Source organism: Coregonus lavaretus (assembly GCF_964263955.1).
Source record: "Coregonus lavaretus genome assembly, chromosome: 12".
Lineage (NCBI taxonomy): Eukaryota > Metazoa > Chordata > Actinopteri > Salmoniformes > Salmonidae > Coregonus > Coregonus lavaretus.
The window spans coordinates 14097254-14120352 of NC_139999.1; the positions used below are offsets into that span (position 1 = coordinate 14097254).

General features: G+C 41.7%; 1 protein-coding gene across 2 annotated transcripts; it reads right to left on the reverse strand.

Moving 5' to 3' along the window:
* Positions 1-942: 942 nt before the first annotated feature.
* Positions 943-15050, reverse strand: LOC311138426 (transmembrane protein 51-like). 2 transcript variants are annotated; one of them, XM_084173108.1, is made up of 3 exons: positions 14782-15050; positions 3980-4452; positions 943-2882 (listed from the first exon to the last, which is right to left on the reverse strand). In XM_084173108.1, exons 2-3 carry the CDS (start codon positions 4372-4374, stop codon positions 2459-2461), a joined length of 819 nt encoding a protein of 272 aa, XP_084029234.1. In that variant the 5' UTR covers positions 4375-4452; positions 14782-15050; the 3' UTR covers positions 943-2458. The 2 variants fall into 2 exon arrangements, with proteins under 2 accessions (XP_084029234.1, XP_084029235.1); XM_084173109.1 differs by having other exon boundaries at positions 14787-14868.
* Positions 15051-23099: the final 8049 nt, after the last annotated feature.

The window sequence follows — 23099 nt, forward strand, 5'->3', positions numbered from 1 at the left end:
GTTAGTGTATACTATAGGTTTATGTAGCAGTCTTAATTTCTGCCACATATGCTGAACTCTTTGGTGCAGAAAACGCCAATTCTGTTGCAAAACGTTTTGCAACAGAAACATTTTACTCCAAATGGAAAACGTTTTGCAACAAAAACTAGCGTTTCTATGGACAAATTCAGGTAGGTCCCTCTCCGTTAGGTTGTTTGCTTCCGTTTATTTCTTGAACAGTAAACAGTTTCCGTTGGAAGACATAGTGAATACACCCCATGGCCACGTTCAGTAGCCAAATGTTGAACGTTACAGATATGCAATAATATAATAATAATGTCGATGTTTTGCAACAGAAAACGTTTACTCCAAACAGAAAACGTTTTGCATCGAACACGAGCGTTTCTACTGGACAAATTCAGGTAGTTCCTGCCCCATTTCGTTCCGTTTGCTTCCGTTTGGTTCTTAAACGGTTTCCATTGCAAGACGTAATGAATCCACCCATGGGCCCAGTTTTCCCCTGTCTGATCGCATGGTCAGGAATAAACTCCCACCCAGTCCTTCACTTTACATGGCTTCATTGAGACAGTTTTGTACCACTAGAGGGTGCTAAAATATCAGTTAATAAGAGCTGGAAAAATAGGAAGCCATAGGAATTTTATGGCAATATAAAAAATTACAATCTTATTATATAACCGTAGGCCAAAGAACATTCTGGGCAACATATTGTTTGTTTACACATGTAACATGAATTAATGTGAGATGGTAAAGCTTTAAATATTGAATGTTCAGTGTAAGATGGTAGAGCACGGCGCTTGTAACGCCAAGGTAGTGGGTTCGATCCCCGGGACCACCCATACACAAAAAAAATGTATGCACGCATGACTGTAAGTCGCTTTGGATAAAAGCGTCTGCTAAATGGCATATTATTATTATTATAAGATTGTAATCCATACAACACAATTTAGTCATTCAGTTTTATTTTCTCATAAATCCAAAAATAATTTGCTTTGTACATGTTTTTAACAAATACATTGATATTTAACCTTTTTAAAAACAGACACAATTACCCCAATACCTTTCATTACTTATTATTTAAATTTGTGTCAATAGAGAAACCAGCACATACACGCAAACCAATCCTACAGACCAGAGGTCATTCATACAGTACTATCGATTTAGTTTGGTTAACTACGCTAGGTACATATACAGTACACCGCCCCCTCATGAGAACAATTGTTCAATATTTTCTCCTACAGTGTCAGATGACCAAAAATCTTGAATAAATATAACTGCTGTTAAATTCTAAGAACATTATGCTTCTCCAATGATCCTCCCAAACATGGCTCTATTCAGGTGAAATGGGTCAGCACTATAAAGTTACATTCATTCAAGGTCCACATAAGCAAAGAATCCTTGAAGCAATCTTACCAAAACACTCTAACGCTGTAAAAATGTGCATAGTTAATTATTAGATCAATTATCAGAGATAAAGCTCTTACAGTTTATTTGGACTTGAGGGTATTCTAATTGCTATTCCGTTGAAGGTAAAGTTGTTGAGACAACTCTTATTCCCTTTCATTGTTGCTGCAGTTATAGAAAGTGGCCATTTTCATGATTCACATTCAATACTCTCCAAACACCAAACTTCAACACAGAGGACAGAGGCCAATCAACATATAGGTATTCTAATGATCCCTTGGCTTCAGCATGTCCTCTACATAGTAGTACTATAAAACACATTTTAAAAAGTTGTGCCATTCTTTGTATAAACTGACATGAAACTACAATTTTCACAGGGCATTTGTTTACAGTGGTCCATGAGCAATCACAGTGTGGGACAAACGGATGGCATGGATTGTTTCTGCTGATACAATACAATTACCAAGGCACTATTATGATACCATTATATGCATTCCATCTAAAAGATTAAGGACATTTTCTGGATGTGAAGAGGTATTTGTACACAAGATAAGAATAAGATAGCTAATCATCTTAAAAAAAAACTGCCACAGTGTTCTAAACAGACAGCATAGTGCACATATAAAAAATAAGCCCTGGAATAAATAGGTCATTAAGCAGATTTCAATAAACGAGTCAAGATGGAGCAGAGAAACACCTTAATTCAAAGCAACAATGTAAGTGTCTCGGTCTGTCTCAGTGTGAAGGAAGAAGACTACCAGCCAGGCCTCTGGACTCAGGGCCCGTATCCACGAAGCGTCTCAGTGGGAGTGCTGATGTAGGATCAGTTTTGCCTTTCAGTTCATAATTAATGAGATTGTATGGACAGATCCTAGATCAGCACTCCCACTCTGAGATGGTATGTGTGAGTTCAGGGCCTATATCCACAAAGCATATGTTATAAAGGCACTGCTCTCCAGAAATACTATTATTGTTAGTCCATCTGATCCAGCAATAGTGTTGTTTTACTCAACATTGAAAAACAATGCTTGTAGTCCTGCTAGGCCCGAGGGCGCTGTCAGAACTCAGGCATCTTATCATCATACTGTGGTGGCGGCGTGATGGGTTCAATGGTCACCTTCACATCAGTAGGGTTGCAGACTTTAAAACGGAAGTCCTTCAGATGGAGTTTCTCTGACTTGATTCTGCGTACCCTTAGTGGCCGTAGTAGCCGGCTGGTCCGACTGCTGCTGCGTGTGGGGGGGTTGGCTGAAGCGGCGGGGGCGGGCTGGGGCGCCAGGGCCGGAGTGGTGGGAAGAACATCCTCTGAAATGACTGCTCTTGGGCCCTCCCCCTCTTTTTCCACAGCACTGATGAGGTCTTCGTACGAAGGCAGCTGAGAGGTGCTATGGCGTAAGTTGCTCTGACGTATGGGGTACTGGCCACTGGTGACCACCTCCTCATAGCTGGGCACGTCGTAGGCTGGTGCTGGCTCCTCTGCACTGCAAAACAATGTACAGGGACGGCGGTAAAAAAAAAGAGCAACATTTCAGCTATCATTTACATTTCTTCATGTTTTTTTTAAGGATACTAGAAACGCCTAAAATAGCTAAGTACTGCTTCTTAACTGATCATAATCTCCAAAACATCCATTGCCAGGACAATAAGAGCTTTTGTAATTATATGTTTCTGCCATTGTTGTCAACCTCACAAAGGAGAGCCACTTGTAATGCAGGAAGTTGTACACACAACTGGCCACACCAGCCAGTAGTGGTAAAAAGCTTTGCAGTGTTGCACAGCGTAATATATATATTTTTTCTCTCATGGATTTTTATTCCTTAATTACTACTGGTATTGACATTTGGTGCTAGTTTTGTGTACAAAACATTAAGGACACCTGCTCTTTCCATGACAGACTGACCAGGTGAATCCTGGTGAAAGCTATGATCCCTTATTGATGTCACTTGTTAAATCCACTTCAAATCAGTGTAGATGAAGGTGAGGAGACAGGTTAAAGAAGGATTTTAAAGCCTTGAGACAATTGAGACATGGATTGTGTATGTGCGCCATTTGGAGGGTGAGTGGGCAAGACAACTCAATATTAAGGTGTTCTTAATGTTTTGTACACTCAGTGTAGATTAACTGGTGCTTTAACAACTGTCAATCAATGTTCCAGGCATCATCCTAGAAACTAAGTCATATGGGTTAATAGTGAAAACGAAGCCTCTTTGAACACCTTCTTGGATGATTAAAATCAGTCACTGTTACATTTACATTTTAGTCATTTAGAAGACGCTCTTATCCAGAGCGACTTACAGTTAGTTAGTGCATACATTATTTTTTCATACTGCCCCCCCGTGGGAATCGAACACACAACCCTGGCTCTACCAACTGAGCTACATCCCTGCCGGCCATTCCCTCCCCTACCCTGGACGACGCTGGGCCAATTGTGCGCCGCCCCATGGGTCTCCTGGTCGCAGCCGGCTACGACAGGATTCGAAACAGGATCTCTAGTGGCACAGCTAGCACTGCGATGCAGTGCCTTAGACCACTGCGCCACTCGGGAGACAGTGATTATCTAATCGATTGAAGCACTCACGTCTCTCCTGCCTCCCCAGCCACATGGTCCACAAAGGGGACACCTACGGCCCGTGTCTCCTGTCCTCTCTGGCACCCCCTCCGCTTGTTCCTCACCGCCAGGTAGATGGACAGCAGCAGCATGGCCAGCCCCGCCCCCACCAGCACATAGGCTATTGATGAGGTCTTCGCTGTTTCCCTGTCCTTCTCGTCATACCCAGCATGGTCCACTGGCACAGTGACACTGAAGTTGCCCAGAGCCTTGGTTGTCTGGGAAGCATCGCCGGGCACCACAGTCCACACGATCATGACGATGCCCAGGGCTATGAGCCCCACCCCCAGGGCACACAGGGCATACGAGGAGCCTGACCGGCTGCCCCCATGGCCAGAGCTGTCTGGACCACCACTGGAACACATCCTCCACCTGGACCCACCAGAAGTGCCACACCACCAGACTGGGGAGAGGAGACTCAAGGGAAGAACCGTAGACCTAACCTGCAATGTGTGAGAGAGTAAAGTTGTTTTCACATTAAGGAGCAGGAATGTAACAACAAAATAAAAACTGGCAAAGGCCCAGACTAGCTGAAATCAGATGACAATGAACAACTTCCTGGAATAGACACAATGTGGCTGGGAAGGGGGCCAAAGCCAGAGAAGTTCATGGAGGGTTACATTAAGCTGTGTTTTAGTTCTTCACAAACATATTTTACATGATAAAGTGCAGCTGGAATAGTTCCAATCAAAGAGAGCTGAATTAATCATGTGAATGAGCCATTCATTGACCAAAAAGCACCAGGAAATAATGTAGGTCTATACTATTGTAGTGAAGTTCTAGGAAATCTTCCTCAAGACTATAAAGTCCAAATTAAAGGCTAGCCCTGTGGTTTGAAATCCGTTAAAATGTATTGTTGGAGGTAGTGTGCATGGCAACATAATATATACCATGGTAATGTATCACAGTCTTTAAATACTTCACTTTGTGAATGTGTTGGTATTTCCAGTGACAATATATTACCCCAAAAATGTCCTGTACGTCCCTTTTGTGGGTCTAGCCCTCCTAAAACATGCTAAACCAACACTACACGTTGCTCAGGCTGTGTTCAGGTTGTATTACTATATTATAACCAACAGAAGATTGTAAACTGCTGGCACTTCCACTTGTTTCTTTTCAGTTTACAACTAGAACATTCACAGTGTAATTTACAGGAAGAGCATTTCACAATGTAAATGGAGGATATGGGCAAAATGACTGTCTCATAATGATACCTCCATATTATGCTATGAGTCACTTAACGTGGATTCAGCAAACACTGACAGTACTTACTCCTTTTAGCTCCTAGTGCAGCAAAGGGCCCCTAAACAACAACACAGAAATCTGACACTGATGGATCTCTAAAAGGCCGACCATACCATGAAAACAACTTGTTTAGGGAGTCTGAATGTAATACCACTTTGGCCTAAGAGTGTAGCCTACAGCCTATGAAGAGTGTGCATGACTTTCGTATGAAACATATTCCTGATATGGAATGTTTTGTGATAACAGTGTATTCAACATTATAATATATACCCTATACATTATTGACGTGAACGTTATGGTACAGTGACAATATCAGAAGCATGAATGTATGAAAAAGCCTCCTATAGCAACAATGGTTAGGCCTTGGTATGCTTTCAAGTTGACAAGCAAACACATTACTCAAGTCAGGTGTTCTACAACAAATACAGACGTTGCAAAAATAGCAGTCGTAGTGCAAGATTCTGTACAACAGACTCAATGACAATCTTCTATTATACAAAGCCAGAAACCCCTGGTTCAAGGCACTTAAACAGTAAGTTGGCATGTCCTGCAAATCAAATTAAATTTCACGTACAGTTTACAACAGGTATAAAAGGTGCAGTGAAATGCTTACGTGCTAGCTCCCTCAACATTGCAGTACAATGTCAATAATAATCAAGTCAAAATTAAAACAAATAAAAAGTAATTACAGGAAGGTAGTATGCATAGTAATACAACTGATATGTACACAATGTTCTTTCCATGACAGACTGACCAGGTGAAAGCTATGATCCCTTATTGATGTCACTTGTTAAATCCACTTCAAATCAGTGTAGATGAAGGGGAGAAGACAGGTTAAATAAGGATTTTTAAGCCTTGAGACAATTGAGACATGGATTGTGTATGTGTGCCATTCAGAGGGTGAATGGGCAAGACAAAATATTTAAGTACCTTTGAACGGGGTATGGTAGTAGGTGCCAGGTGTATGGCTGTGGCGGTCATGAAATTGTCAGCCGGTGATTGTCAAGTAAATAACTTCCAGTCTCACGGTAATTGACTGTTAATTAACAAATACATTTAGCATCTCCTGGCTTCTACGCATAGCCTACAAGCCACTGATGTAGAACTTTGGAACTTCTACATTTTAAAAAGTCTAATAAATCCATGTAATATAGCCTACACCATCACAATAAATCCATTATTTATTTTAGACAGGTCTAAAGAAACATGATATGAAGAAAATGTAGTCCATTTCAGAAGAACAGAATAGCATACTCTGAGTTGTCCTTATGTTAGGTCCTGATCTGGCTATGCCATATGGCTGTGAGCTACACTAGTTCATTTATCAGACAAGATTTGCTTAGAATTCCGTGGCATTATTTTATAGAAGAATACAATTGAACATAGCTGAATAAAATAGAAAGGCTATTTTCTCCAAACTGAAGGAGTACGCACATGCGGCTATTCTGTGTTGAGCGGTTAACAAAGAAACAGGTACTCCTACAGTATATGCTTAATTTAGAGTTATTTATGTAACTTTAGTTGTGATAGAAATGCTGGGCTATATGTTTTGATTTTAATACATTCTAAGGCTGCATGTGACTAATGATGATTTGAAAAAAGTCTAATGAAAGGCATGAGCTCTGCTTTGTTTTTTGTACAGGCTGTACACCACTTCATCAGTCTCTCATTCACAATTTGACAAGCACTTGATAATGCCTCAAATTTCTCGGCTGCATCCCCTTTGTGTGGCCGTAATGCCCCCTAAAAATATCCATACCTTTCGCAGCCAGTGGCCGTTGTGCCCTTGGGCTGAATATAATAATTATAATTCCCATCTCCCTGCTGCGTGCCGAAGCACCTCTCACTCACATAGCTCTCAGTCATGTGATAGGGTCTTTCTCACAGGCTACAAGTGAAGACAGACGTCAGGGACGCAACTGTGCGCCTTAGCCAATTCCGAGGCGCATATGGAAGATATTGGAAGAACTGTCCACATTTACTTTTCATCAGCCAACAAGATGAGTAGGCCTAACGAACAGCAAAAACACTAGCCTACAGTATGTCAATCTACTATCCCCCATAGTACAAAAGTTGACCTATTCTATGCGAGATAATAATAACAATAAATATTCCAAACATAGTCTGGGACAGTTGTGGGATGCGATAGATCCCAAATTAATACAACCATTAGCATAAAAAAACCTGTTTTAAGCAATGATCCTGACGCAACAGATGAGAACGTTTAGCTTAAAATGTTGATAAACTATTAGGCTATTTCTTCACATTTTAAGCTCAAAACAACGTATGCACCGTTTCTTGCCTTAAGCTGGGCATCATTCACACGTGATAGGCTAATATTGTCACCCATCACACTATTCTTGATTTAATCTTGTCTTTACATATACTAAATATGTGTGAAACTTATTTTGATTGAGAATGGATAATTGACTCCCGAGTGGCGCAGTGGTCTAAGGCACTGCATCGCAGTGCTAGCTGTGCCACTAGAGATCCTGGTTAGAGTCCAGGCTCTGTCGCAGCCGGCCGCAACCGGGAGACCCATGGGTGGCGCACAATTGGTCCAGCGTCGTCCAAGGTAGGGGAGGGTTTGGCCGGCAGGGATGTGGGTTCGTTTCCCACGGGGGGCCAGTATGAAAAAAATAAAAATAAAAAAACATATGCATTCACTAACTGTAAGTCACTCTGGATAAGAGCGTCTGCTAAATGACTAAAATGTAAATGAAAAATAATCATGCACCGGTCTCGAAACAGGGGCAGTGGACAAAAATACGTAATCTATGCACTTAAATAGTGAATGGAGGACACTTTTCCTGTGGTTCATTTTCATGCCAGCTAGGTAGGCTATACTCCGGTTGTAAAGAGAAACAATGTGTTTAATATTATGAAAGTTGAGAAATAAATATAGTAGGCCTACCCTATTGAAAGCTGATGGGATCCTCTTTTTAATAGAGGCCATCACTCTGTTTTCTCACGCAATTGCATAGCCTGTAGAAATGTTGCACAACATGAGCTCATGAAGTGTTTGATTAGACTTTTGATTACATTTGCATTGATATCAGAGTGAATTTGTAAGTCACTCTGGATAAGAGCGTCTGCTAAATGGCTTAAATGTAAATTATAAGAGGGAAAATAGAGTGCCGAGTACCAGGCAGTTAGCAAGTTTGGTAGGCTGCTAATGACCATCAGCAGCATCAGAGCTTGGAGAAGCCTAATTACTGTGACTAAACTGTTACGTGGAATTTGACTTGTGACTGCCGGTGTGGCAGTAATACGGTCACCGTAACAGCCCTAGCCAGGTGAACCGGGTTGTGTCAAGAACTGCAACACTGCTGGGTTTTTCATGCTCAACAGTTTCCTGTGTGTATCAAGAACAGTCCACCACACAGATTATATCCAGCCAACTTGACAACTGTGGGAAGCATTGGAGTCAACATGGGCCAGCATCCCTGTAGAACGCTTTCGACACCTTGTAGAGTCCATGCCCCGACATATTGAGGCTGTTCTGAGGGGAAAATATGTTTAGTATACTCAGTGTACACCCAAGCTTAGAGCACAACCTCCCTCTACCTTGATACAAATGTAATGTCACAACACTGACTATAATAAGATATCACAACACTGAATGTAATGTCACAATTAAGTGATAATGCCCAAGAAGCCGGTGTTTGGAGGATACAGTTGAAGTCGGAAGTTTACATACACCTTAGCCAAATACATTTAAACTCCTAGTAAAAGTTCCCTGTCTTAGGTCAGTTAGTATCACCACTTTATTTTAAGAATGTGAAATGTCAGAATAATAGTAGAGAGAATTATTTATTTCAGCTTTTATTTCTTTCATCACATTCCCAGTGGGTCAGAAGTTTACATATACTCAATTAGTATTTGGTAGCATTGCCTTTAAATTGTTTAACTTGGGTCAAACGTTTCGAGTAGCCTTCCACAAGCTTCCCACAATAAGTTGGGTGAATTTTGGCCCATTCCTCCTGACAGAGCTGGTGTAACTGAGTCAGGTTTGTAGGCCTCCTTGCTTGCACACGCTTTTTCAGTTCTGCCCACACATTTTCTATAGGATTGAGGTCAGGGCTTTGTGATGGCCACTCCAATACCTTGACTTTGTTGTCCTTAAGCCATTTTGCCACAACTTTGGAAGTATGCTTGGGGTCATTGTTCATTTGGAAGACCCATTTGCGACCAAGCTTTAACTTCCTGACTGCTGTCTTGAGATGTTGCTTCAATATATCCACATAATTTTCCTTCCTCTTGACACCATCTATTTTGTGAAGTGCACCAGTCCCTCCTGCAGCAAAGCACCCCACAGCATGATGCTGCCACCCCGTGCTTCACGGTTGGGATGGTGTTGTTCGGCTTGCAAGCCACCCCCTTTTTCCTCCAAACATAACGATGGTCATTATGGCCAAACAGTTCTATTTTTGTTTCATCAGACCAGAGGACATTTCTCCAAAAAGTGCGATCTTTGTTCCCATGTGCAGTTGCAAACCGTAGTCTGGCTTTTTTATGGCGGTTTTGGAGCAATGGCTTCTTCCTTGCTGAGCGGCCTTTCAGGTTATGTCGATATAAGACTCGTTTTACTGTGGATATAGATACTTTTGTACCTATTTCTTCCAGCATCTTCACAAGGTCCTTTGCTGTTGTTCTGGGATTGATTTGCACTTTTCGCACCAAAGTACGTTAATCTCTAGGAGACAGAACGCGTCTCCTTCCTGAGCGGTATGACGGCTGCATGGTCCCATGGTGTTTATACTTGCGTACCATTGTTTGTACAGATGAACGTGGTACCTTCAGGCGTTTGGAAATGGCTCCCAAGGATGAACCAGACTTGTGGAGGTCTACAATAATTTTTCTGAGGTCTTGCCTGATTTCTTTTGATTTTCCCATGATGTCAAGCAAAGAGGCACTGAGTTTGAAGGTAGGTATTGAAATACATCCACAGGTACACATCCAATTGACTAAAATGATGTAAATTAGCCTATCAGAAGCTTCTAAAGCCATGACATTTTCTGGAATTTTCCATGCTGTTTAAAGGCACAGTCAACTTAGTGTGTAAACTTCTGACCCACTGGAATTGTGATACAGTGAATTTATTAGTTAAATAATCTGTGTGTAAACAATTGTTGGAAAAATGACTTGTGTCATGCACAAAGTAGATGTCCTAACCGACTTGCCAAAACTATAGTTTGTTAACAAGACATTTGTGGAGGGGTTGAAAAACCAACCTAAGTGTATGTAAACTTCCGACTTCAACTGGGTGTTGTTATGCCAGAGACGAAGTCGAGGGCCGGAAAACCATGCCAATAGTATCCTCCAAACACCGGCTTCGAGGGCATTATCACTTTTATACAACGGGTTACCAACATATTCAAATAATGATTGACATATTTTCATTAAAAACTTTACTTTGATTAATTTATTCAAACTACACTGCTCAAAAAAATAAAGGGAACACTTAAACAACACAATGTAACTCCAAGTCAATCACACTTCTGTGAAATCAAACTGTCCACTTAGGAAGCAACACTGATTGACAATACATTTCACATGCTGTTGTGCAAATGGAATAGACAACAGGTGGAAATTATAGGCAATTAGCAAGACACCCCCAATAAAGGAGTGGTTCTGCAGGTGGTGACCACAGACCACTTCTCAGTTCCTATGCTTCCTGGCTGATGTTTTGGTCACTTTTGAATGCTGGCGGTGCTTTCACTCTAGTGGTAGCATGAGACGGAGTCTACAGCCCACACAAGTGGCTCAGGTAGTGCAGCTCATCCAGGATGGCACATCAATGCGAGCTGTGGCAAGAAGGTTTGCTGTGTCTGTCAGCGTAGTGTCCAGAGCATGGAGGCGCTACCAGGAGACAGGTCAGTACATCAGGAGACGTGGAGGAGGCCGTAGGAGGGCAACAACCCAGCAGCAGGACCGCTACCTCCGCCTTTGTGCAAGGAGGAGCAGGAGGAGCACTGCCAGAGCCCTGCAAAATGACCTCCAGCAGGCCACAAATGTGCATGTGTCTGCTCAAACGGTCAGAAACAGACTCCATGAGGGTGGTATGAGGGCCCGACGTCCACAGGTGGGGGTTGTGCTTACAGCCCAACACCGTGCAGGACGTTTGGCATTTGCCAGAGAACACCAAGATTGGCAAATTCGCCACTGGCGCCCTGTGCTCTTCACAGATGAAAGCAGGTTCACACTGAGCACATGTGACAGACGTGACAGAGTCTGGAGACGCCGTGGAGAACGTTCTGCTGCCTGCAACATACTCCAGCATGACCGGTTTGGGGGTGGGTCAGTCATGGTGTGGGGTGGCATTTCTTTGGGGGGCCGCACAGCCCTCCATGTGCTCGCCAGAGGTAGCCTGACTGCCATTAGGTACCGAGATAAGATCCTCAGACACCTTGTGAGACCATATGCTGGTGCGGTTGGCCCTGGGTTCCTCCTAATGCAAGACAATGCTAGACCTCATGTGGCTGGAGTGTGTCAGCAGTTCCTGCAAGAGGAAGGCATTGATGCTATGGACTGGCCCGCCCGTTCCCCAGACCTGAATCCAACTGAGCACATCTGGGACATCATGTCTCGCTCCACCCACCACAGACTGCCCAGGAGTTGGCGGATGCTTTAGTCCAGGTCTGGGAGGAGATCCCTCAGGAGACCATCCGCCACCTCATCAGGAGCATGCCCAGGCGTTTTAGGGAGGTCATACAGGCACGTGGAGGCCACACACACTACTGAGCCTCATTTTGACTTGTTTTAAGGACATTACATCAAAGTTGGATCAGCCTGTAGTGTGGTTTTCCACTTTAATTTTGAGTGTGACTCAAAATCCAGACCTCCATGGGTTGATAAATTTGATTTCCATTGATAATTTTTGTGTGATTTTATTGTCAGCACATTCAACTATGTAAAGAAAAAAGTATTTAATAAGATTATTTCATTCATTCAGATCTAGGATGTGTTATTTTAGTGTTCCCTTTATTTTTTTGAGCAGTGTATTTCATCCTTCCACAAGAAATGTAATATAGTCCCGACACAAATCTAGGGTTGCTACCCAAGCCGGCTGGTCGTTCATTCTATCGGTTCGGTTGCCAGAGACGCGACCCAGTCTTTCAGTCTTTTTGTTCTATATCTATGGACGCGACCCAGTTGTTAGTTCTAAACGTTCCATTGCCATACTGGCTGGCAACGTTCTTATCCCTTGCTTGCTAGCTAGCCAACTACGGCTAACTTACAGTCACATCAAACAGTGCAGCCAGAATAACAACATTTTTACATTTACATTTTAGTCATTTAGCAGACGCTCTTATTCAGAGCGACTTACAGGTAGTGAGTGCATACATTATACTTTTTTTCATACTGGCCCCCCGTGGGAATCGAACCCACAACCCTGGCGTTGCAAACGCCATGCTCTACCAACTGAGCTACATCCCTGCCGGCCATTCCCTCCCAGACCCTGGACGACACTGGGCCAATTGTGCGCCGCCCCAACAACGAAGTAGCTGCATTTGCATAAGCTGATTTCCAGTGACATTTATTTGGATACATCCATAACAATGAGCTAATGATTCGCGATTTCACCTGGCATAGAAAATGTGCTCTCTCGTCAGGACACTTGTTCGAGAGCTAGCCAACAACACAGCTAACACAATCACTTCCAACTGAAGCTGGAAAGACTTCAAACTAGCTGCACTTCATTTCGTTTGACCTATTTTCTATTGATAGTTCTTTGTATACATCCATAAAAATTATGCGGATTCATGATTTCGACTGGCTGAGAAAAGCTGCCTACCTGTCTGTCTCTTCCCGACACGTTCATTACTATGGGACATCTGGAGGTCGAATTTGAATATTGGGGCAGTAAGCAAATTGAAGTGGGTCTAGGGTGGCAGGTAAGGTAGAGGTGATATGATCCTTGACTAGTCTCTGAAAGCACTTCATGATGACAGAAGTGAGTGCTACGGGGCGATAGATCATTGCTAGACAACCTTTTCAAGTCTTGCCATAGATTTTCAAGCCGATTTAAGTCAAAACTGTAACAAGGCCACTCAGGAACATTCAATGTCGTCTTGGTAAGCAACTCCAGTATACACTGAGTATACAAAACATTAAGGACACCTGCTCTTTCCATAACATTGACTGGCCAGGTGAATCCAGGTGAAAACTATGATCCCTTATTGATGTCACTTGTTAAATCCACTTCCATCAGTGTAGATGAAGGGGAGGAGACAAGTTAAAGAAGGATTTTTAAGCCTTGAGACATGAATTGTGTATGTGTGCCATTCAGAGGGTGAATGGGCAAGAAAAAATATTTAAGTGCCTTTAAACAGGTTATGGTAGTAGGTGCCAGGCACACCGGTTTGTCTCAAGAACTGCAACGCTGCTGGGTTTGACAGTTAACAGTTTACTTTGTGTATCAAGAATGGTCCACGACCCAAAGGACATCAAGCCAACTTGACAACTGTGGGAAGCATTGGAGTCAACATGGTCCAGCATCCCTGTGGAACGCTTTCGACACCTTGTAGAGTCCAAGCATAACGTTACTCCTTATTCCAAGGCCATGCATGTTCTGTTTAAAGGTTGAATTGGCTCTGGAAGACAAAACAGCCAAATACTCCATCTAAACATGAATTTATTCTCAATTGTGGTACAGTTATAGAAACATAAATCCCTCTACTTTCATATCACATCAAAAATTATTTCACAAACGCTAAATACACACTTACTGTTCACTGTTTAAACCAGTTTTAACGCTTTTGTAGCTGACAGTATTTTTCAGTGACAACACGTTTGTGGTGCCTGTCTTCCGTTTACACGTGTTCAGAGACGCAGATAGCTAATTAGCACAGGTAGTCCACCATCTTCCATCCGTTTTCCTTAAACAAGCTCTGTAACATGGAAATATGGCCTTGTGGGAACCTAACCCTATAAAAAGTTGTGTATCAATTTAATATATATTTTTTGAAAACTATTTCTCGCTGATATGAAAGATAAGGTCCTTATGCTTCCAAAACTGTACCGCAAACAACGCATGCTAATGTTCAGACCGAGCGTCGCGCCTCCTAACAAAACACAATTTTACAGAAGCCGCCTTCATCCAATGACTCTTACTTTATGTAAATGTAATGTAACTGAGACTCATGATCATGGGCTAGCTTCTAAGCAGCATTTACACGACTTTACAGGCATTCGTTTCAGGCTGTATATACCAAAATTGTGTATTACAGCATGATTAATCAGACTAATACCATCTCAATGTATCAATTTGACTACAATTCTCCCTCCCGAATCCGGATACAATCTCTCGCTGCCACCCATTTGAGCGAAGGTGTTTGTAGTGGGAATGAATTTAAAAAGGAGGAACTGAAATCATGTCACAAACTCGGGCATTAGATCTTGCCATCAGAACTGCGATTTTGTGTTATCAGATAACACGGCCTAATACTTCACAGATTTATAATAAAGTTAGTCTGAACCCTGCTCAAACTGTCAAGGTGATTTGCAATTTGAGACGGCCTTACCTTACCCTTTCCAGCCGTGAACGCCCAATGACTTCCCTCCCAATCGAATACCTGATGTTTCGCAGGTGTCTTTCAAGATTATGATATTGCCACCCTAATATGCAGAATGTAATCCTGCTATTTACACAATCTGAAATATGTATTAACGTGTGTATTTCCCCCGATGATAGTCTGTAGAATTCAGGGAATACGTTAGACAGGAACTTTGTCCAAATTCCACCCAGAGTGAAAACTCCCCCCGGTTGTAAAGCTTAAACTCTTTGCTCCTTGGTCATAGAGCACGTAGGCGCACTTTTATAACGCAACCTGGTCTCATAGATGAGACGTAACATAGTAATCCGGGATTAGTAAATGTTACATTTAGTTTGGTTACATGAGACAGAAGGTTAGTTAAGGCAAAAAATAAAGTATGTGGTTGTCAGGGTGGATGGGTGAGTGTATAATGTGAATGTCTAGCAACCCAAAGTTGTGTGTTCAAATCTGATCACGGACAACTTTAGCATTCTAGCTAATTACCAACATTGCAACTACTTACAACTGTTTAGCTACTATTCAACTATTAGCATGTTAGCTAAACCTTAACCCTTTAACCTAACTCCTAACCGGCTCATAATATTGTCTGGAACGGAGCAAATGGAATGGGATCAAACACACAGAAACCATGTTTTTGATGTATTTGCTACCATTCCACCTATTCCTCTCCAGCCATTACCACGAGCCCGTCCTACCCAATTAAGGTGCCACCAACCTCCTGTACCCCTTACCCTAACCACTAGCCTAGCTAACATTAGCCACCTAGCTAACAACAAATTGCAATTCATAACATTTCTTATTAAATGAATGATGGAGATTCACAAATTAATACATACCAAATGAAATGTAACATAACAGACCAATTGGAGTGTCTCGGTTTTAAGTTTACTATGTTACGTCTACCCATGAGTCCAGGTTGTATAAAGAGTGTCGCTAATGCTGGAAATTCCCCGTAAAACTCAAATAAACTTCGAACGACAATTCTATTCCCCCAAATAGGCCTGTCTGAGAAGTGCCTGAGGAGACTAAATACAAATGTAAAACAATTATAACTACTCGATTGTCTTATGTGCTCATAATAAACTGCAATAAAGTGAATTTTAGATAGCATTTATATCTTTATTATTGAGTACACTAAACACAAGTGCTCCAGAATGAATTGTAGTTCATTTATGTACAACCGTAAAAAATAAAATAATAATCAGCAATGGCACATTATACATTATTACTTAATCTATTTGAAAACATACAATATAAACTCTTTCACATTTAATGGAAATTGCCCCTCTGTTCTGTTGTCAGTAGTCTGACTATATATGGATGTGATATACTTGTGTGAAAGTCGATTGTGATACCATACCAAAGTCAACAGTATAGTGTGTGTTTTCTGTAACACATAAGCCATTGATATTCAAACCACATCTCACAACCAACAACCACAGTTAACTAGTTTGAACTAGTCTAATGTTGCTGCTTTGTTTCTCCATATGACTGTGTTCACTAGGGTGCTGGAGTTGATTTCTGTCGGTGACTCCCATAGCTGACAGACCTGTCTTCCTCTGGTTCTAGTCCCCCTCCAGCTGTTTGCATATAGAGACATGGCTGTTGAATGCAGTGGTGAAATATACTGTTGTACAGTATACAGTCGGGGTGTCAAAATCATTCCGTGGAGGGCCTAGTGTCTGCAAGTTTTCGTTTTTTCCTTTCAATTAAGACCTAGACAACCAGGTGAGGGGAGTTCTTTACTAATTAGTGACCTTAATTCATCAATCAAGTACAAGGGAAGAACAAAAACCTGCAGACACATGGCCCTCTATGGAATGAGTTTGACACGTGGTATACAACGTACTGCATACAGCTCATGCACTCTTGCTACAATCATGTGTGGTAAAGATAATCGAGTTATTGATAATAAAACAACGATTTCCCTTGACATTCTGTCCTACGTAGACATTCTAAACCATGGTATTATAGAACTGTTCCTTTGTTTGAGGTCCTTCATTATCTGTAATGCAAACTGTACAAACATTTACAATATTGTAATCTCTGTGACACAGAGAGACATAGCTAAATCTTGACCTTCTAATCAATTGATTAGTAATATTGTAATACAGTATTTTCCCCATATTTACAGTGACACATGGAAGTGAAGTGCTTTTATTGCTTTCAGTAAAGTCAAGTATATTTATGACAAACATATCATACTGTAGTCTGTATTTTTATTAAATAAATGTATCTTTAACTCTGCATTGTTGGAAACGGACCTGTAAGTCAGCATTTCACTGTTAGTCTACACCTGTTGTTTACGAAGCATGTGACAAATAACATTTGATTTGATTTTGATCTGTACCTCTTAGCCACATTTGAGCTATTTGAACAAAGAGAAAGCTCTGCTATGAATAGGGTCCAAGTTCCTAGTAGACACCTGCAACTTTTGAGCCAGGAAACCCAGGCAGGCCAGGCCAACATCACTCCCCTGCAGGGGGAGGCAGGCCAGGCAGTGAGATACAGGAAACAGGGCATGGACATCAAAGAACCAGGACATCAGGTGTAGGTCCTCCCTCCATGCGTCCTCCTCGCATGGCAACATTTTCATCAACATCAGGAACAGACCACTTTCAGCCTCCATGGACTTGGGATGGTTTGATTTAATGCCCAGAAGTTACTTTGTCCTTTACACAGTCAATATTTTTTGTTTGATATGCGGAAACTCATTATTAGCGTAATGTTCCTTGATATACTGTATGTTACAAGAGATGTCTAGATAAAGAAATGTTGTGATGTTCATTCTTAGAAAGGAAACATGCCACCAGTGCTGCAATGTGGAATTTAGAATGTTACAAAATGTTCATAGTTTTGCCTATTCAAACATAAGGCATTAAGTCCACTGATCTATTGACATCTACTGTAGAACAAGAAAGAAAATGTCTCTAAAATTGAAAAAGATTTTCAATTCCAAAAATTAAGATGAAAACTTAGACTGTCAACAAACAGCAATTCTGTTGGTTCTGAGTCCAACCACCAGTATCCACCTCAGGCTAAATGGAAACTGCATTGAAATCCTTGGTGGCTCTGCATAGCTTAGACATTGGTGATCTCAACACTGTTGTATGTGTGCATGGGACTGCCCTTCGTCCTGGGCACAGCCTGCACCCGCGCCTCTCTGGGCAGAGATCCACAGCTGCCATGGTAACCAAGGCCCCGTCCAATGGCGGTCTTTGGGCTGAACTTTAGAGGACTCTGGGAAAATGAAAGGAAGAATGAATCACAAAGCAAAACAGAGCTTATACCCAGTGGAAAAGTACAGCCTCAGTTTGAATATCTGCAGTACAATTTAGAATAACTGCCATTTATGAGTCTTCTTGAATAAAATAGTTATTAAAGTAGCTTCTTCCTACCTTAACTGGTCTTCGTCTCATGGACACACTCTCCTCGTTATAGCGGCTAACAGCAGAAGGTGATTGTGGAGGTGTTCCCAATGCGTCACAATCCTGCTCCACACTACTTTGCCTGCAAGGAGTAGTAGGAAGGACGGAAGATTTAATTGACCTCACTGCTGTAAACACTTCATCAACAAAACATTCCACTTATTACTATTGCTAAAGAGCTTAAAACCATAAATGATAGAGGAAGACTAATCACCTGGCAGGGATGGCGAGAGCCTTCATCTCCTCATATAGGTGCCGATGGAGCATGTGTTTGTGGCTGGGGATTCCCAGGGCCCTGCCCATGGCATCTGCATCAAAGGAGGGGTCCAGAGCCAGCACAGCACCATGGACTCCCCTGCCATGGAGACTGTCAGCATACTCCTGGACATAGGGACATAATGTTTAGTTAGACAGAGGAGGCAAACAAACAACTTGTCTCAATTTTACTAATTCTCCACTATCAGGATGTAAACAGAGTATACAGTCTATTGGCCCAAAATGGAGACAGTCAGAACGGAATCCTATTCTGATGTTTCTGTTCTAGGAGAAGGACACACTTTTAGGTCTATGTCTCTGATCCACTTCATGACTCTGTGGCAGGTCCAAACCACGGGGTCCTGGTTCTGGTGCTCACACTGGGCCCGGCGAGCCTGCAGCACCTGCACACCAACAACACACACATACTGTACTGTTACTATACGGTTACAATACTGTACTGTTACTATACGGTTACAATACTGTACTGTTACTATTCGGTGACAATACTGTACTGTTACTATACGGTTACAATACTGTACTGTTACTATACGGTTACAATACTGTACTGTTACTATTCGGTTACAATACTGTACTGTTACTATACGGTTACAATACTGTACTGTTACTATACGGTTACAATACTGTACTGTTACTATACGGTTACAATACAGTACTGTTACTATACGGTTACAATACAGTACTGTTACTATACGGTTACAATACTGTACTGTTACTATTCGGTTACAATACTGTACTGTTACTATACGGTTACAATACTGTACTGTTACTATACGGTTACAATACTGTACTGTTACTATACGGTTACAATACTGTACTGTTACTATTCGGTTACAATACTGTACTGTTACTATACGGTTACAATACTGTACTGTTACTATACGGTTACAATACTGTACTGTTACTATATGGTTACAATACAGTACTGTTACTATACGGTTACAATACAGTACTGTTACTATACGGTTACAATACTGTACTGTTACTATACGGTTACAATACTGTACTGTTACTATACGGTTACAATACTGTACTGTTACTATATGGTTACAATACTGTACTGTTACTATACGGTTACAATACTGTACTGTTACTATACGGTTACAATACTGTACTGTTACTATACGGTTACAATACTGTACTGTTACTATTCGGTTACAATACTGTATTGTTACTATACGGTTACAATACTGTACTGTTACTATACGGTTACAATACTGTACTGTTACTATACGGTTACAATACAGTACTGTTACTATACGGTTACAATACAGTACTGTTACTATACGGTTACAATACTGTACTGTTACTATACGGTTACAATACTGTACTGTTACTATACGGTTACAATACTGTACTGTTACTATACGGTTACAATACTGTACTGTTACTATACGGTTACAATACTGTACTGTTACTATACGGTTACAATACAGTACTGTTACTATACGGTTACAATACAGTACTGTTACTATACGGTTACAATACTGTACTGTTACTATACGGTTACAATACTGTACTGTTACTATACGGTTACAATACTGTACTGTTACTATACGGTTACAATACTGTACTGTTACTATACGGTTACAATACTGTACTGTTACTATACGGTTACAATACTGTACTGTTACTATTCGGTTACAATACTGTACTGTTACTATACGGTTACAATACTGTACTGTTACTATTCGGTTACAATACTGTACTGTTACTATACGGTTACAATACTGTACTGTTACTATTCGGTTACAATACTGTACTGTTACTATACGGTTACAATACAGTACTGTTACTATATGGTTACAATACAGTACTGTTAATATACAGTTACAATACAGTACTGTTATTGTATGGTTATTACTGTAACCACACCAACACAAGCACACAGGGAGGAGAGGCTGAGAGGTCACTCTAATGTCACAGTATTGGGAATATGACTACAGATCTGACCTCTTTGTTGAAGTTGATCATTTGCAGGAGCTGGATGGCCAGGAGCAGGCTGGTTTGGTGGGACTGGGTGGTGATGTTCAGGAGTCTCTCCAGGTCTCGTCGGCTGAGGGATTTGAGCACACGACCATCCACCAGTTGATTTTGGAAGGCTTGGGAATACTGTGGCAACCCGACGTCACTCAACCAAGATTTGGCAACCCAATGATGGTCCATTTCTGCAGCCTTTGATAGCCTAAAAGATTAGAAAGTCACACTTAGTAATGTGTGTGTGTGTGTGTGTTGTATGTGTGTGTGTGTTGTATGTGTGTGTGTGTGTGTGTGTTCCAGCTCACCCCTGGCCAGCCTCTGCCTCCCTATAGTCCTCGATGGCGAGGCGTAGCTTCCTGCGGTGCATGGGCTTACTGATACCCAGTCCCAGCTCCAGGTCCTCGTCTGTCAGCCCCAGCAGCACCTGCAGCCAGGGGACACCCACCCAGAGCACTCTTCTTATCAATATACACCTGCACTGAAAATCACTCTCACACTAAGGCACACACACGCATGCAAGCATGGACGAGGGAATACTACATTTAATGCAGATGCTATGAGGAAAGAACGCATGCTGAAATCCCTGTTTTTCTGGGAGGACGAGGGATTCTTAGTAATGATGTTACCATCATTACAGGCTTTGTAAAAACAAGTCCTGAAATCAGGCTTAAAGTGGATGTGCACTTGTTACATGTTGAAGCGTAGAGGCCGTACCTTGCCACTTTTGACGTTTTCCGAACAAGCACGGATGTACATGGGCATTGCCATGACAACCTCCAGCCAGGCTTGTACTGCCCCTGCCTTCCACAGTGACATGGGCATGTTCCAAGTGAGCTCCGCCTGCTGGAGGCGGTCCAGCTGCTCCTCTCCGTCTGATAGGCTGTGTTGTTGTGTCGATAGGCTGGAGAGGCTGTCAGAGTCTGTCAGGATTGGTCAGGGGAAGTAGGAGTACAGGACAGGGGAGGGGTTTGGGGTCAAAGGAATTGAGAGGCAAAAATGACTCATCCAATTCAAATTTAAAGGCCCAGTGCAGTCAAAATTAAGTTTTTCCTGTGTTTTATATCATATTGTGCAACAGGGGATGAAACTAACACTGTAAAAGTGTGAACAATTTTGATCAGTGTTATTTTCTGATGGTTGCTGGTTGAAAATACAATCTACACAGGACCTTCTTATCAGCAGATTTGCATGGGCGGGAGTTTTGGCTTTCCATGGTGACATCACCATGCGGTAAATTGGTTAATAGACCAATAACAAAGAGAGTTTCAAACCTCTCTGCCAATAACAGCTAGTTTTCAGTTTTCCCCTCCCCACGCAGACCACTCCCAGACAGTCCCAGCAAAATTATTGCTTTTAAAAATAGTTTTTTGATAGAAAGATACTTTTGCCAATTTTAATGGAAATCTATTAAAGTAAGGTACTTAATTGTTACCCAGAAATGATTTGATATTGATATAAAAATGGCTGCATTGGGCCTTTAACTGTAGAAAAGGCAGGAAGATATATCACTGCATACCTAGGATATTACTAACATCCCTCTGAAACATGTTAACATGGCTACAATATTTACCGTCTACTGAAACCCATCTGATTGTTGGGCAACTCATCAACCTGGAATGATGTCCCCCCCGCAGCTAACATCAAATGCCATTTCATGACAGCAGTATTAGCGATTGAATGACAGAGGGTCTCACACATGAGACAGGACCAAGAAAGCGTAAAACAGCTTTGGGACTAGTATGAACAGTCAGACACTGCTCTATGCAGCCATTAGATGGCACCAGAGTAATTCACCACAGCAGAGTATTATTGAGGTCTCTATTATCTGACAGAGTACTGATTAGATGCCATATTATGATGACATTACTGAATAACTCATCACACTACAATGTATATTACAAACTGAGAACAGGTGCTACATCTGGGCAGGTGACTCAAGCACTGACAAATCCAGGAAAACATTTTTACATGGTACAATGGAAACTATTAGTACGCATTTCATAGACAGAGACCTTTTTTTTTGGTTCTAGTGTTCAGTAAATACTGTGTGAGTTGGGTTAAGGTTTGCATTTGAATGGTTGTGTTTGAATGATCTTGTGGGGATGGAGGGATTTTTTAGGCACTATAGGCAAATATTAGAGATTGAGACACGTTGAAACACATGGGACACATTATTCATAAAACCAACTGCTGCTGTGAATTTACCACCTGTTTTTCCAAGACTTAAACAAATAAGTAAGCTGCAAAATCCAGGATGATTAGCGAGTGTGTCTTCTGCCTTTTTCACATGCTGAGAGTGAGGCCTACATAAATACAATCCCTCATAAGTTTTCAGTAGGTTTTCAAAAGACAGCGCAGGAGGTCATTTTCCTTCAGGAGTATAGTTTTATGAATGATCCCCACAGTGTGGAAACAGACACTTGGTAATTCACATATGAGGAGTTATTTTCTGGGGAGGGAGGGATTCACCATCCAACATGACAACATGCCCCCTGAAAGGGAGCGGGACACAAGAACAGATTACACATGGAACAGAATAACGCCACATGGATATTTAGTTGCTGGTTTCATTTTAAAATAAGATTTTATTTGAATCATTTA

Bases quoted from the DNA above. Each gene is read 5' to 3' on its own strand.
- LOC311138426 (XM_084173108.1), bottom strand. From the start codon at position 4,374: ATGTGTTCCAGTGGTGGTCCAGACAGCTCTGGCCATGGGGGCAGCCGG. The intron at 2,883-3,979 runs GTGAGTGCTTCA...ATTGTTTTGCAG, and splicing joins GCTGGGGAGGCAGGAGAGAC to TGCAGAGGAGCCAGCACCAG.